The following is a 13,192-nucleotide window of genomic DNA, read 5'->3' on the forward strand; positions in this document are numbered from 1 at the left end:
TAGATTTCCTATCATAAAATGTCTCACCAAATAAGCAGGTTTGGTGAAAAGATCTATAGTTAGCCATCAATGGCTAGATAGCCACCCCTCCACTCTGGACAGGTTCGTGTCTCAGCAAAGCGCCGACCAGCTCAGTATCCTCAGAGTTCTTCTGGGAAGAAAAAACTGTCGTGCTCCTCAAGCATGCAACCATCACACGATAGTGCAGTTGACAACCGACCCAACACTCACACCCCCCCATTGTGCACATCCCTCGAGTGAAATGCATTGCCGTAGTGGCCTGCATGATTTAGAAAAATAGCAACTGAATGGAGACAGGGAGCTGAGGATTGTTGGACTGGGTTACGGAAGATAGGATGACCGGAGATCTGGTCGAGGATATCGTCAAATATTTCTGGATTGACGTGCAGTTTCTGGCGAAACAAATGAGCCGGTGTTCCTCACGGTGAACCAGCATATGCAGCTGAGGTGCCCGAGGAGGAGGCTCATCAGGCTTGTGGAATACACGTGCCCTCTCTACCTCATCACGAAGAGCAGCAATTGTGTGCTGGAGCCAGTCGTAACGCACAGCAGCATCATCTGAGTCGTCAGATTGGTCACTGTGGCTGGAAATATCTGAACTGAGGCCCGAAAGGTGGGACATAGGGGACATAGGGGACATGGGGGATATAGGGGATGGGGAGGCAAAAGCCAGATCTTCCTCATCCAAGGTATAAAGCGAGTTAAGTCCGAGTCAGTATTAGAGTCTGAGTTGGAGTTGGAGCCCTGGTCATCCAGGAGTATATTCAAATACTGTGAGTTGGCTAATGCCAATGAAGCCTGATCAATGGCACGAAGGAGGTCTTCACGTGTAGACTGAGGAGGCATGGTTGTGACTTGGAACGGAGTGTTTTCTTATCAGTACACTCGAGATCCATCATCCAACTGATTAGGTGGAGTTTAAATCGGAGTTTAAATTTTTACCACGATTAGCACCAGATGTCATCGCTAGCATCTGCATCCTCCGTGCATTCCGTAGCTCGAATCTCACCATCCCTTGCCCCTTCCAGCATGATCTTACAGGTGGATAATGGGGAGGTATGCAATGGCGCCGGATGGGAGGTTGAGGATGTAAATGTGAGTAATTTTTCTTCATTTGTGCTCCTGCCCTCTCTGATCTCATGCTACTGCTGTTGTGTCTCCCAGCCACATGCCTGCACCTGCGCACCTGCGCACTCATACGGCTGTTGTTGTATCTCCCAGCCGGGCCAGCCCCACACACCTGTGTCCATGTTCCCGCCCTTCACACTGCTGTTGTGTCCCTCGCTGTCACGCGTCCAGCATTCGAATGCCGGATCAAACGGAATCCCCAACATGTTCGTTATCTTCTAGCACATGCTCCCGCCCTCTTACACTGCTGGTCTCCCTCGCTGTCACACATTCAGCATTCGAACACCGGATCAAAGGAATCCCCTAACTCTACCTCCTCAGCTCCATGCGCCCGCACTCTCACTCTCTCATACCTCCGTTCTGAATCTCGTGTTTCCCTCACTATCACACATTTCTTTTTTGTTCTATCCGTTCATTAGATACCTAGCTAATCTATATTTTTGTGTGTATACATGCCTTAAATTTGACTAAATGTTTCCAAAGTCCACTCTGATGCCACGTGTGCCATGGGTCTTGATGGCTTTCTGGCCGAGTTGTTGAAGACTTAGCGAGTTTGTAAAGACTTAGCGAGTTTTTTGAAGCTTTAGCGAGTTTTTGAAGTGTTCAAAACCTTATCGTGAGTAATACTAATAACTACCCCAGACCTACCTGGCTAAAAAGCTTGCTAATAATTGCCGAAATACTTTTATCCCGAACCCTAGTCTAGTATGTCGGAGATTTTTTACCGGCATCATAATGGTCACGCGTTACAATCAGGCTCAAAATGATTTTGACCCTCATTACGACCTCATTACGACGCCTTAAGCGGAGTTTGAATATCATGCTGATGCAATTCTGATTCGGATTACTGATATGACTTATACCTAGGCGAGGCGACACATGCTGCATCAACGGTTCTGACTCTGTACGCCTCTTTTCCAGTCTCATTTGTCTTCTTTATTCTCAACTGAACTGAGCCCTGGACCGTCTTGTCACTTTGATTTATAATCTTATTCTCTCGCATACCATCGATAACAACAACTTTTGTTCACTCCCATCGTCTATCCGAAGTCTACAGTCAGTCCAAATGTCTTCCCTATCCAAAACTCGTCGTTCTTCTGCTCAACAATTCTTCCAAGCATATCCAATTTGTTTAAACGAAACATATCATCTCCTCAATCATTGTCTGTATTCCTGACAGGCTTTGACGCTTGGTCCTCGGTATGCACTCCGTTACTCGCAGCTTTACGCTCTCACTCTAATATTATATGATCACTATCAGCTTGCTCGTTGCTCGTTTGCTACTTGACATCAATGCCTAAGTCAAAACAACGAGCATCAGACCTTGTGACGTGTGATCGATGTGGAGTGAATGTGCATGCACGTGGGTTAGGATCCCATTCGAGGTCTTGCGCGAAGAAGGAACGGGAACGGCAGGAGATGAGGAGTTTGTTAGCATAGTTCAGAAAGCCGAAAAGAAAGGTGAGCACTCGAATCAGTTGTCTTTCAATGATGTACTCGATAGATGGTTGATAATTTTTTTTACAGAACTTCGAAGGCAGCGTCGCAAAATTCGTAATAATTTACAACATTTGGAGGATGCGCAATCATCTGCAGGTGAGCACTCATATTTTAACAATAGTACTATGGTTTAGAATTTTCTTCTCGCAACACAGTGAATGCCACCGCGATATGGGCCGCAGACTCAGACATTGGTATGTTTGATTCAATTTGATTAGTGTTATACTGAGACTAACAGTATCAGTTATGCGAGGGTCTTCACCTCGCCAATACCCTCCGGCGGACCCATTACCTGACTTCCACCAAACCGATCCTGGTCCCAATGAACCAGATCCTGGTCCCAACAAGCCCGATCCTGGTCCCAACGAGCCCGATCCTGGTCCCAACGAGTCCAATCCTGATCTCAATCAGCCTGCACACAAGCTTGACGATATCAAAGTCGAGCATCATCCTCACAGCCAAATTCCTTCTACTGTGCATCGCTTCTCTGAGTTCTCTTGCAGCTGCCCAACAGAAGACTATGTACCTCATAACGACTCGCCATGGGAGCCATTCCGCACACGGCTTGATTTCGAAGTAGCAGAGATTGCACTCGAAGCTGCGATGACAAAGGATCAAACCAATCGCCTTATCAATCTCATACATCGATCTGCTAGTGGCAATGACATGTTCACACTGCAAAATCATGATGAAGTCCGCTCCCTCTGGGACCTTGCTTCGCAACGTTATACTAGAGTAAGTGTTGTCTTGTGTAGCTACTACTAGTACATTACCATAAGCTGATCATTAGTGCATAGTTTCAGAACGATGCAGTGTCTGTTCCCCTCGGAAATGAAGTGCGCAAATTCGACATGCACTACCGCCCTCTCTGGGATTGGGTCCTTGACTTGTTGCGAGACAAACGTCTCGCACCTCATTTTGTATTTGATGCTCAATGTCTCTCAAATTCAACGGAGAAAGATTTGTACGTTTTATTAATGAACCATGGACTGCCGATGCGTTTTGGAAGGCACAAGTATGTTTCGACATTTGATCTATTGTTTGTTTCTTTAAATTAATAGTATGCTACAAAACTGTTGTAATTGTAGTCGCAGCTTCCGCCCGATGCAAAACCACTGGCATTCATCCTCTATGCGGACAAGAGTAAACTATCGTCATTTGGGAGCCAAAAAGGCTATCCAATCATTGCGCGCATCGCTAACCTACCGGTTCATATTCATAACAGTAATACTGCCCTAGGAGGTGGTCGTGTCGTTGGCTGGCTGCCCATTGTTAGTATACTGACAAGCTTGTTCAGTTCATAGTAATGCTGACTGCCATTATATTAATTCAGATTGTTGAGGATCAAGAACATGCAAAAAAGAAGAACTATGTAGACTTTAAAAATGCTGTCTGGCATACATCCTTCTACCAGCTTCTGGCCTCGGTTGTGAAGCACTCAAATACAGGCTATTGGTTTGAATGCAGAGACGGAATCCGACGTCATCTCTGGCCCCTCATTTTAATCTTAAGTGCCGATTACGAAGAACAGTAAGTCATACTAGTACTACAAGTTAACTATTGTGAGCTGCTCATGTACAAATTATAGATGTATCATGGCATTGATCCGTGGGCTTAAGGGAAAATTTCCGTGTCCAGTTTGTTTGGTTCCACAAGATGAGCAGTCCATTCTCCGTACCCATGAGCTGCGCACAAGCCACCAATCTGAAGACATACTCCACACTGCAAGATCAAAGCCGTCTGAGAAGGAAAAAGAGGATCATCTAAAGGCTTTCTCGCTTCAAAACGTTGAGGTATGCATTTTCCTCCCAACTTACCCTTCCTCTTACAATGATTGACTTGTATTTCAAACAATTCACGACCTCATATGAAAAACTTCACTTCCTTCCCATTTTACCATTTCTGCTGTTATATCTATTACTATTGACAAGTTTGCTGATGTAATTCAATTGTTAGAATGTCTTCTCGAGAATCCTTCATGTCGATGTTCATCGTGCACTTTCTTTCGACCGCCTGCATACAAACGAGGAAGGATTATGGGGTGACCATTTGTGGAAGGAAGTAAAGTTTTGGATTTTGGACCTCGGGCATGAAGCGGCTGTCAAACTCGATAAAAAGTATGTATTGTGGCTATAATACATTGACACTACTTCTGATTCAGTGTCTTAGCTTCGATGAACTTCCACGATGGCCTAATTTAACACATTTTTCATCTGTCGTCGCAGTTGATTTCACTGATGGTTCTGTTCTCAGTGATCTGTCCAAGGTTTGTCTGCACCATCATAAATGATTTTAGGTACTTACACAAACTTAGATGATCGTTTTTGCGGCACAGGATATCCTTACTTCATCCCACTGTAAACTGGGACAGTTACTTCTTCGTTGCATTCACTACTACGTCGAGTTTGATATTTATGTCTCATTAGAAGTACATACAGAGGATACAATCGCAGCTGGAAGGCTGGCACTGCAAAAGTTCTCAGAAATGATGGATGTAAGTTGTTCCGATGTTTTCGATGACAATTGTCTGACTTTTCATTAGGAATATATTGCACAATCGCACCCCGAAACCAACAAAAATTGGAACTTTCCAAAGAAACACTTGGTCTCGCATGCATTCGACGATATTCTAGCCAAAGGTGTGACACGTAACTACAGTACCAAGCCAAATGAAAAGATGCATGGCTCTTTATGAAAAATCTATCTTCAACGCACAAATTTCAAGAATGTTGCTTCTCAGGTTCGTTGCTTAACTATATTGTTATGCAGATTCAGACCAATAGTTTTTAATTGTTACAGATTCTACACTATGATGAATGGCTTCTAACTTCGACATCCATGCGCTCTGAACTCGACAAACTCGACAAGTACAATCAACAAGACACCTGTGACCCTGAGACCAACGAAGTACTGGATGACTCCGACGCTGGAACATCTAAATCTACTACTATTCACGCACATTTAGGTTCAAGGCAGGGTAATAACTCTTTTTCCGACATCATGCACTTGCATGGAACTGACAGGGCCTTCACCAACTTTCGGATGAAGCTAAACGACTTCTTAAATGGCTTCCTGCCACAGAATAACATTCCATTACCAGATGGAAGGCGCATTCACATGCAAGCAGAGGATACAGTACATTTACTTTACATTCAATTGATAATACTGATGCATTTCTATCAGATAACAGAGTTTAGGTTCTTGCGGATCAATTATGAATCACTAGTCGACTGGTGCATGCACCGAGACCTACTCCGATGCAATCCAAAGTTCTATGGATCGCCGAGATACGACTGCGTCATCGTGAACACTGCAAACACACCATTCTTCACTCGCCTCGTATACATGTTCACTTGTTTGGTTGGCGGCACTGAATTCCCTCTCGCACTTATTCAGCCATATGACGTCGGTATTGCTAATAGTCGTCGGAGGCGGGATAATGATATGGGATTGTGGCGCGTGCGAGCCAAACCTCGCTCTTCTTCTGAAATCATTTCGGTTCGGTCAATCGTTCGGGGAGCTGCTCTTGCCAGAAATCCCGAAACAGATGGGGATTACTTCGTCATCCACACTGTGGACACTGACATGTTCCTTCGAGTCAAGGCACTCCAGGCTAGCGCTCAACCATTGTGAGGCAAGCTATTATCAGTATTGTTGGTACGTTTTTGTCTCCTCATCTTTCGCTTGCAACAAACTTTTATTGATATGCTCCTTCGCAGATCAATAACATGTACTAGTGGTAGTATTACAGATATTTCCCATGCCCTACCCACCCATTTGCACATTCCACGCAGTTCTGAACGACACCCAAAGACCTCGTCAGCCAAGATTCCCTGCAATTCCGGCAATTGAAGAATTTACGATGCGATGTGAGGACAGGCCTCTCGAGAACGACCTCACTTCTATTGTGACGCTCTATGATGGGCGCCTGAGCCTTATAATTGGCACTCTGATCGCATGCATCATGCGCAGGACATATCTCTGGTGAAGAACTGGTACTTGAAGCACTTCCTCCTAACCAGCCAGTCAAAGTTCGTATATCACATCAGAAGTTGTTCGAGTTGCTCAAGTGTTTCGTCCTCAATGAGCTCAAGAGTCAACCTGAGAATGCGATGACTAAAAGAATCTCTTCCGGCAGTTGAAGGCGACGAAGTTCTTCCAGATAACTCCCACCACCGCCCATCCTTGATCTTGTTGTCTTGCTTCATCGCACTATCATGCCCAGTAGCTTAGAGGGCCGATGTATCAGACTTGAAAGTGAGTTACTCCATATCACCTTCGCATCCGTTTGGTGATCATCACACTCTATTTACAGTTGTCAGTAGAAAAACACCTTAAATTTCCCTTGTAGCGCATTCCCACAAGCATCTACGTATCCATCACTCTCGACTCGAGCAGGCACTGGAAATCAGCCATCGGAGTCTTACCATTTGACGAATCCATCTTACGTTCATCTTGTATTGTTGTATTGCCTCTAATTCATTGACTTAATATTGGTTTTCAGACACAGTATCAAGCAATGCTAGAACCGGCGCCTTACCCTCGAAGTCGAAGATCTTGTACCTACTGGGACCACAGTATTCCTCGTATCAACACCATCTTCCAAAAGCATTGTTACACATTGTCAGCATATGGCTAGGTGGGCATCTCAGCGCCATGATGGAAAGTTCTGACAACTGAGCTACTGTGTTGAGGGTAGTGTTGCAATTGAACTGAGGTGACTTCAAAGTGAGTTCAATTCGGTTCAAAAATGAGGCTCGATTCATTTACACCTCATTGTAATAAGCATCAAATTAGGAACGAACAATCCTCAAACGTGTACTTTCAAGCTTCGGGCTGAGTCCATTACACTTCTATTCGTTCCACCTCGACCATCGAACCTAGAATGAACTCTCACCTCAATTCCGATCCGTTCAATTAGAGTATCTTGGAGCACATGCCCTTCAAATAAATTCCTCATGTGGGAGGCTCAGCTTGATCGGATAAGTATTTTCATGCACGGCAAGATGGCAAGCCCTCAACATTCACCGTTTTACAGACGTAAGTGACCTTATTTTATCTGAATCGTAAGACTTGATCTGTCCGCATGATAGTGTGTAGACTTGCAACGTGTAATATCACACATTGACCTGCGTCGTGCTGCGATAATGATTATGTACGTCTTCATTGCGTGTAATTTACCATTCAATTTGACTTTTTTGGTCACAGCCTCATGCCCTCAATGAGCCGATCAGCAAACCTGGACCGCGTGTATGATTACATTGAGTTCACTCCGACACCACCCGACTTCAAGATTGCATAAAATAGCATCAACTGCGAGATGGCTTTGACTCGACACCCTGTGACCCACCCTCTCAGGTTCCAGCTCGTTGAGCATACTATTCCTCCCCATTGCATAATAAATGTCTGACTCTGGCTCAAATCCAATATCCTCAAGTTCTGATTCAGGCTCAGACTCGGCGGATGAAGAACGGCCTGTGGCTCCACCGGGTGTTAACGCTTCTATCGAGCACTACCAAGAGGTACGCTGTTGCTTTCATTCAGATCATATATACTAAATTCTAACATATGCCTTGATACATTAGTATATTAAATACCTCCAGCTTCAACAAGGGCGGCTCCAGCAGCAGAATATGTCTCTGAATGAGAGTAACAACATTCTTGCTGTGCAACAGCTGAAACGTTCTCGCAAACGCCCATCATCCAGGGTACCATCTGTATCACAAGTATCTGTAGCGCCATCTGTGTCTTCTGCATCCTCCGTCGTAGCTTCTGACTCATCGAAGACGGGTGACATCGACTCGGACAAGCTTATTTTAAGCTTGGCCAAAAAGTATGCACTCACTACCGAGATGTTCCTCCCCGACAAGGTCATTTTTCAAACAGACTGTCCTGATCCTCTAGTCAATTTCTCGAATCCAAATCGTTATGTGAAGAGGTCTACAGAAAAGGATGCACTTGTTGCTGAACTCTATGCATCCATTGACCACGTGTTGCATGCTCGGATGCGAACAAATCTGTTCTTCAACCAGGTGCGTAGTTTTTCCTACCTCAAGTCATTAATATTATTGTTATAAATTTAACCAAAACTTCATTTAGTTTGGGAGCGGAATGCAGCAAGCTCGCTCTTCATTCCTAAACAGCCTGCGTACCGTTGCAGGTGGCATCTTCAACATGCCTAACGAATATTTCGTTTCCAAATACGACCGTACTTCCCTCCGGCAGGTCACAGACTTGATTGGATGGGAAGCAGGTAAGAGAAAGATGTATGATATCTTCAAGGCGCCAATACTTTACCCTGACCACATTGTGAATGAGAAGAAAATTTTCAAAAATTGGATTGTCATCGCAAAGGTAGTCTACTCATCAATAACAGACCCAGCTACTCATATGTTGTTTCGAAGGTTATCAAGGTTGCGATATGTGGAAAGATGTCATTGTATTCCAAAGCGCGTGGCGGACCACCTTCCTATGCCAAGATATGGAAGCTTACAAGCTGCACTCCTGGCCTGATTGCATTTGGCGTCACATCAGTAAGGTTTCAGTACTCTAAATTTATACTGAGCTGATACTCATCACGCCCTGTAGATCATATTCATCCTATCTCCGGACCAGGAATTTTCGGGCGATGGAGTTGGTGCTATTTCCTCGATCGCATATCACTCCATCTTTCAGACAGTCAAGAAATTCTTCGTTGTTAAGTGGGCCCACCAGCGCATCAAATCTATTGTCGACGAAATCAATGGATATGTCTTCGGTAGTACTGTAAAGATGCAGCCATCCGATGACACTCAGTGTACTGTGGAGCGGCGTCACTGAATCACTCGATCGCATTATGGCTGCGCTAGACGCCAGCGATTCAGACTCGAATGATGAGTCATTGGAATATGTCAACTTGCAAGAGCAGGCTAATAAAGATGTACACCTTGCCACTGTAGCCGCAGCGCCAACCATCGCAACCTTGCAACCTACTATGTTCACTGTCGACACTCCTCGACTTGAAGTTGCAGCCCCAGGGCCTGCTGTCATTCCACAACCTTCTATCTCAACTCCACCTATTCCGACACCCATGGCACCGCATGCAGAGACTTCGGCCAATCCCCAGGATCAGAGTGAGGATGCATTACCAGCCGCCGGGCTTATTGGTGTTGCCAAATCTCAGGCAAAGACATCCAGGGGCAAGAAGAAACCTAAGTCGTTGGCCAATGATATCACAACTATTCGCCGCTCCTCACGTCACACAACAACATGAAATTAGAGTCCTCTACCTTGTAGTTGTGTTCCTAGTCTTACTATCAAGATCTGATCACACAATTCCTACAGACACGAGATTTTAGCTCCATTGTAATCTGAGAATGTTTAGGTGTCCTTCGACTCGGAATGCATGCATATACTAGCCAAATGCCCCCACATACCCATAATCGTGAACGGAGCACTGACGAGTGCGACACCTCGAAGTTTGGCGTTGATCTTCACGCTGGACGCCCCCACATACCCATAATCATGAACGGAGCGCTGACGAGCGCAACACCTTGAAGTTTGGCATTGATCTTCATGCCAGACGCCCCCACATACCCATAATCATGAACGGAGCGCTGACGAGCACGACACCTCGAAGTTTGGCATTGATCTTCACGCTGGACGCCCCCACATACCCATAATCATGAACGGAGCGCTGATGAGCGCGACACCTCGAAGTTTGGTGTTGATCTTCACACCAGACGCTACCACATACCCAGTTTGCAAATTCAGATGCGCCATATTGATAACCTTTCAGCTAGTTCCTAATTACCTTGTCTACAAGGTTGACACTCACAGCCGGAAAGATAAAGTTATGCGGCCGTGGGAAGCAATGGTCGATAAATTTACGATATTGTTACCTTGTATCACTGTAACTAGAACCAGTAACTCTCAACATCCTCCACGGTCTGCTTTACTTTCCACTGTTGCTCTGTCTCCTTCTCCTTCTTGGCCAACATTTATGGTCTGAATCGACCTGCATTCTTCTGGCGCTACCCAAATGTCCGTCTATTAATTTTTCAACCTACAATAAAACACGCTGACTCATTTTATTCGAAGTTACGACTAAGAACATCAACAAGAACAAGGCCGCTGGAATCTGCTAAGGACGGAATGATCACCCACCAGCTCCTGAACCCTCACGATGTGTTTCGACCTGCAGGTCGGGGGCGAACACTCAACAGGTGATCACCCAGGAGGTACAACGTGTTCAGGCTGCTCAACGAACTTCTTTCCATCTCGTCTTAATAAAGACCGAGACACAGGAGGAAGTTCAAGACGATCGTAATGTCTTCTGATGCTCCCAAGACTGACATAGACGAGCAAACGCAACATGAGGCAGAAGTGGCGGCTGTTCTGGATGTCGATGTGGCACCTGAAGCTGACCTCGATGGTGACGAGTGGGGCGATCTCGATGCTGAGGATTTCGATGATCCATTGATGGTCAGCGAATATGTTGTCGAGATCTTCAAGTACATGAAGCAGACCGAGGTACGAGTCTCTGTATATTTTTATCATTCCGTTGTAATTAATGAAACACCTTAAGCTTATAACACTTCCTCATCCGAAATACATGGCATCGCAAAAAGAGCTGGCCTGGTCGATGCGTGGAATCCTTCTCAATTGGCTGGTGTAAGTACATGCACAGTTCTGATTACTTCATGCGACTGTGTTCCTCTGCATGAACATTGTCGAAAGGTTCTTGTCAGCATGCGTCGTCTCCCTCGCTAAACTTCAACTCATGGGCATTACGTCGTGTCTCCATTGCTTCCAAAGGTTGAAGAAATTGTTGCACCATCCATCTCGCACTTCCTTCACTGCGCGGACTCATCCTACACTGAATCCGATATCCTTCTCGCAGAGCGGTACATCCTGAAAACAATTGATTGGAACTTGAGCTATCCAAACCCGATGCACTTCCTGCGCCGCACACGCAAATCGGATGATCACAATGGGGAAACACTGGAGTGGCGGTTGCTGGCCACGCCACCTTCCCTGCTGCTGCTGCGCCGACCTGGTTGGGACACCTCATTCTCGGCAACAATAAATGGGTAAGTAGTGTAATATGTGCCATGTTCAATGTTGTTGATAACATTTCCGGGTTCTAGACTCTGAATCATGCCCAGAGCGATGGGAAGCGGGCGAGCGGGCGTCTCTTAGCTAAGTTACTGGCCATTCATGCAAGACAAGGGAGTAGCTAGCGGCAGCAGGCTTGGATGGTGATGAGTATGAAACTTCGTAAGTCCGGTGACATGCATTATCATTCAATATTCCTTCATCACGACTATCATTGTCCCAACACAACTGATGGTCAGCAGCAAACAGAGCAAGAAGGATGGGGGAGAGGGTCATTTTTACCGATATCATAATGTAGATTAGTATTTGTATTGACATCTCGCAATAACAATTGATATGCAATGCATGCTCATCACCACCTCGTTAGGATGGCATTAAGACTCGGTTGATATGCATATTAAAACTCAGTGGGTACCATTAAAATGGGCATTAATACTCGGTGGGTACCATTAAAATGGGCATTGATACTTGGTGGGTACATTAAAATGCCTATTATGTCATCATGTCGATGTGCATTTAAATGGGTCAAAATACTGACTGTTTGATCATAATGTATTATAATAGGTCCGTGTCGTTAGGCCATTTTAATGGATTAAAATGCCGTAAAAAAAGTTCCAACATAAGCCATGGCATGATTGTGGGTAACATGATGTGATGACTCATTGTCACATCGGTATGATTAGATTAAACTTGTCATTACGCAGGGTACATCCAGACTCCAAACCATCAGCGTAGACTGGTGACCAGCCTGTCTATGAGGCAAGCCGTTGATAGACGGACTGGTAAATCTGGGTTTGAATTTGGATGTCGGGCCGATTCTCACAGTAACGTGACGTATAAGCCTTTTCAGGCATAACAAAACCACGTGAGCTTTTTGCTAAGCCCTTGCAAAGAGTCACTAAGTCCTTGTCTGTGATCGACTTCGACAACGGATCATTCGAGTGTGTTAGCTGCCGGGCAGCACCGTTCGATGGTTGTTTCATCGCCCATGTAACTTATTTCTACTAACTATCGCTATTTCTATTACTGTCTTCGGTCTATCACTGCCTTCAACTTGACCATTATGCGAGACTCTTTGATCATCCTGGATAGTGACTTCAATCATTCGGTGGACTCTGGCTTCGTTGATATCATGGCACCATGCACCTCCAAGGCTGTTCCAACTTCTCCTAGACTTTCACCACATGAACATATCTGAGGGTCTGAATATAATCGATGGGGTGTCGTTCTTTGATTAAATCATGCGCAAAATGATCCAGCGCATCAAGAGCATTGTGAATGGCTTGGATGATGGAAGATTGGTCCATTGAATTTGCAAATACTATAGTTTGCGTCGTGTTGCGTTAATAACAAGATAATTATATCATTTAGTTCACATTCATCGAAAAGCACTCGTTTTCTCATTGGCCAGACATCACATTATTGTGAAAATCCGCTCGACATCCAA

General features: G+C 45.1%; 3 protein-coding genes across 3 annotated transcripts; all 3 read left to right on the forward strand.

Moving 5' to 3' along the window:
* Positions 1 to 2,807: 2,807 nt before the first annotated feature.
* Positions 2,808 to 6,282, forward strand: F5891DRAFT_1131709 (uncharacterized protein; the record flags this gene model as incomplete). The annotated part of the gene is made up of 13 exons (XM_041364697.1): positions 2,808 to 2,843; positions 3,073 to 3,384; positions 3,447 to 3,569; positions 3,659 to 3,664; positions 3,738 to 3,920; positions 3,983 to 4,179; positions 4,238 to 4,442; positions 4,606 to 4,766; positions 4,819 to 4,915; positions 4,964 to 5,143; positions 5,192 to 5,290; positions 5,449 to 5,784; positions 5,833 to 6,282. The coding sequence occupies 13 exons, from the start codon at positions 2,808 to 2,810 to the stop codon at positions 6,280 to 6,282; spliced, it is 2,385 nt and encodes a 794-aa protein (XP_041217684.1).
* Positions 6,283 to 8,772: 2,490 nt separating this feature from the next.
* On the forward strand, positions 8,773 to 9,405 carry F5891DRAFT_934345 (uncharacterized protein; the record flags this gene model as incomplete). The annotated part of the gene is made up of 3 exons (XM_041374015.1): positions 8,773 to 9,003; positions 9,054 to 9,182; positions 9,238 to 9,405. Coding segments are annotated over 3 exons (528 nt in total), but the record flags the coding sequence as incomplete, so codon positions are not given.
* Positions 9,406 to 10,956: 1,551 nt separating this feature from the next.
* On the forward strand, positions 10,957 to 11,724 carry F5891DRAFT_1198223 (uncharacterized protein; the record flags this gene model as incomplete). Its single annotated transcript, XM_041368596.1, has 2 exons — positions 10,957 to 11,160; positions 11,446 to 11,724. 2 exons carry the CDS (start codon positions 10,957 to 10,959, stop codon positions 11,722 to 11,724), a joined length of 483 nt encoding a protein of 160 aa, XP_041217686.1.
* Positions 11,725 to 13,192: the final 1,468 nt, after the last annotated feature.

Source organism: Suillus fuscotomentosus, assembly GCF_016647785.1.
Source record: "Suillus fuscotomentosus strain FC203 chromosome Unknown F5891scaffold_145, whole genome shotgun sequence".
NCBI classification, from domain to species: Eukaryota; Fungi; Basidiomycota; class Agaricomycetes; order Boletales; family Suillaceae; genus Suillus; species Suillus fuscotomentosus.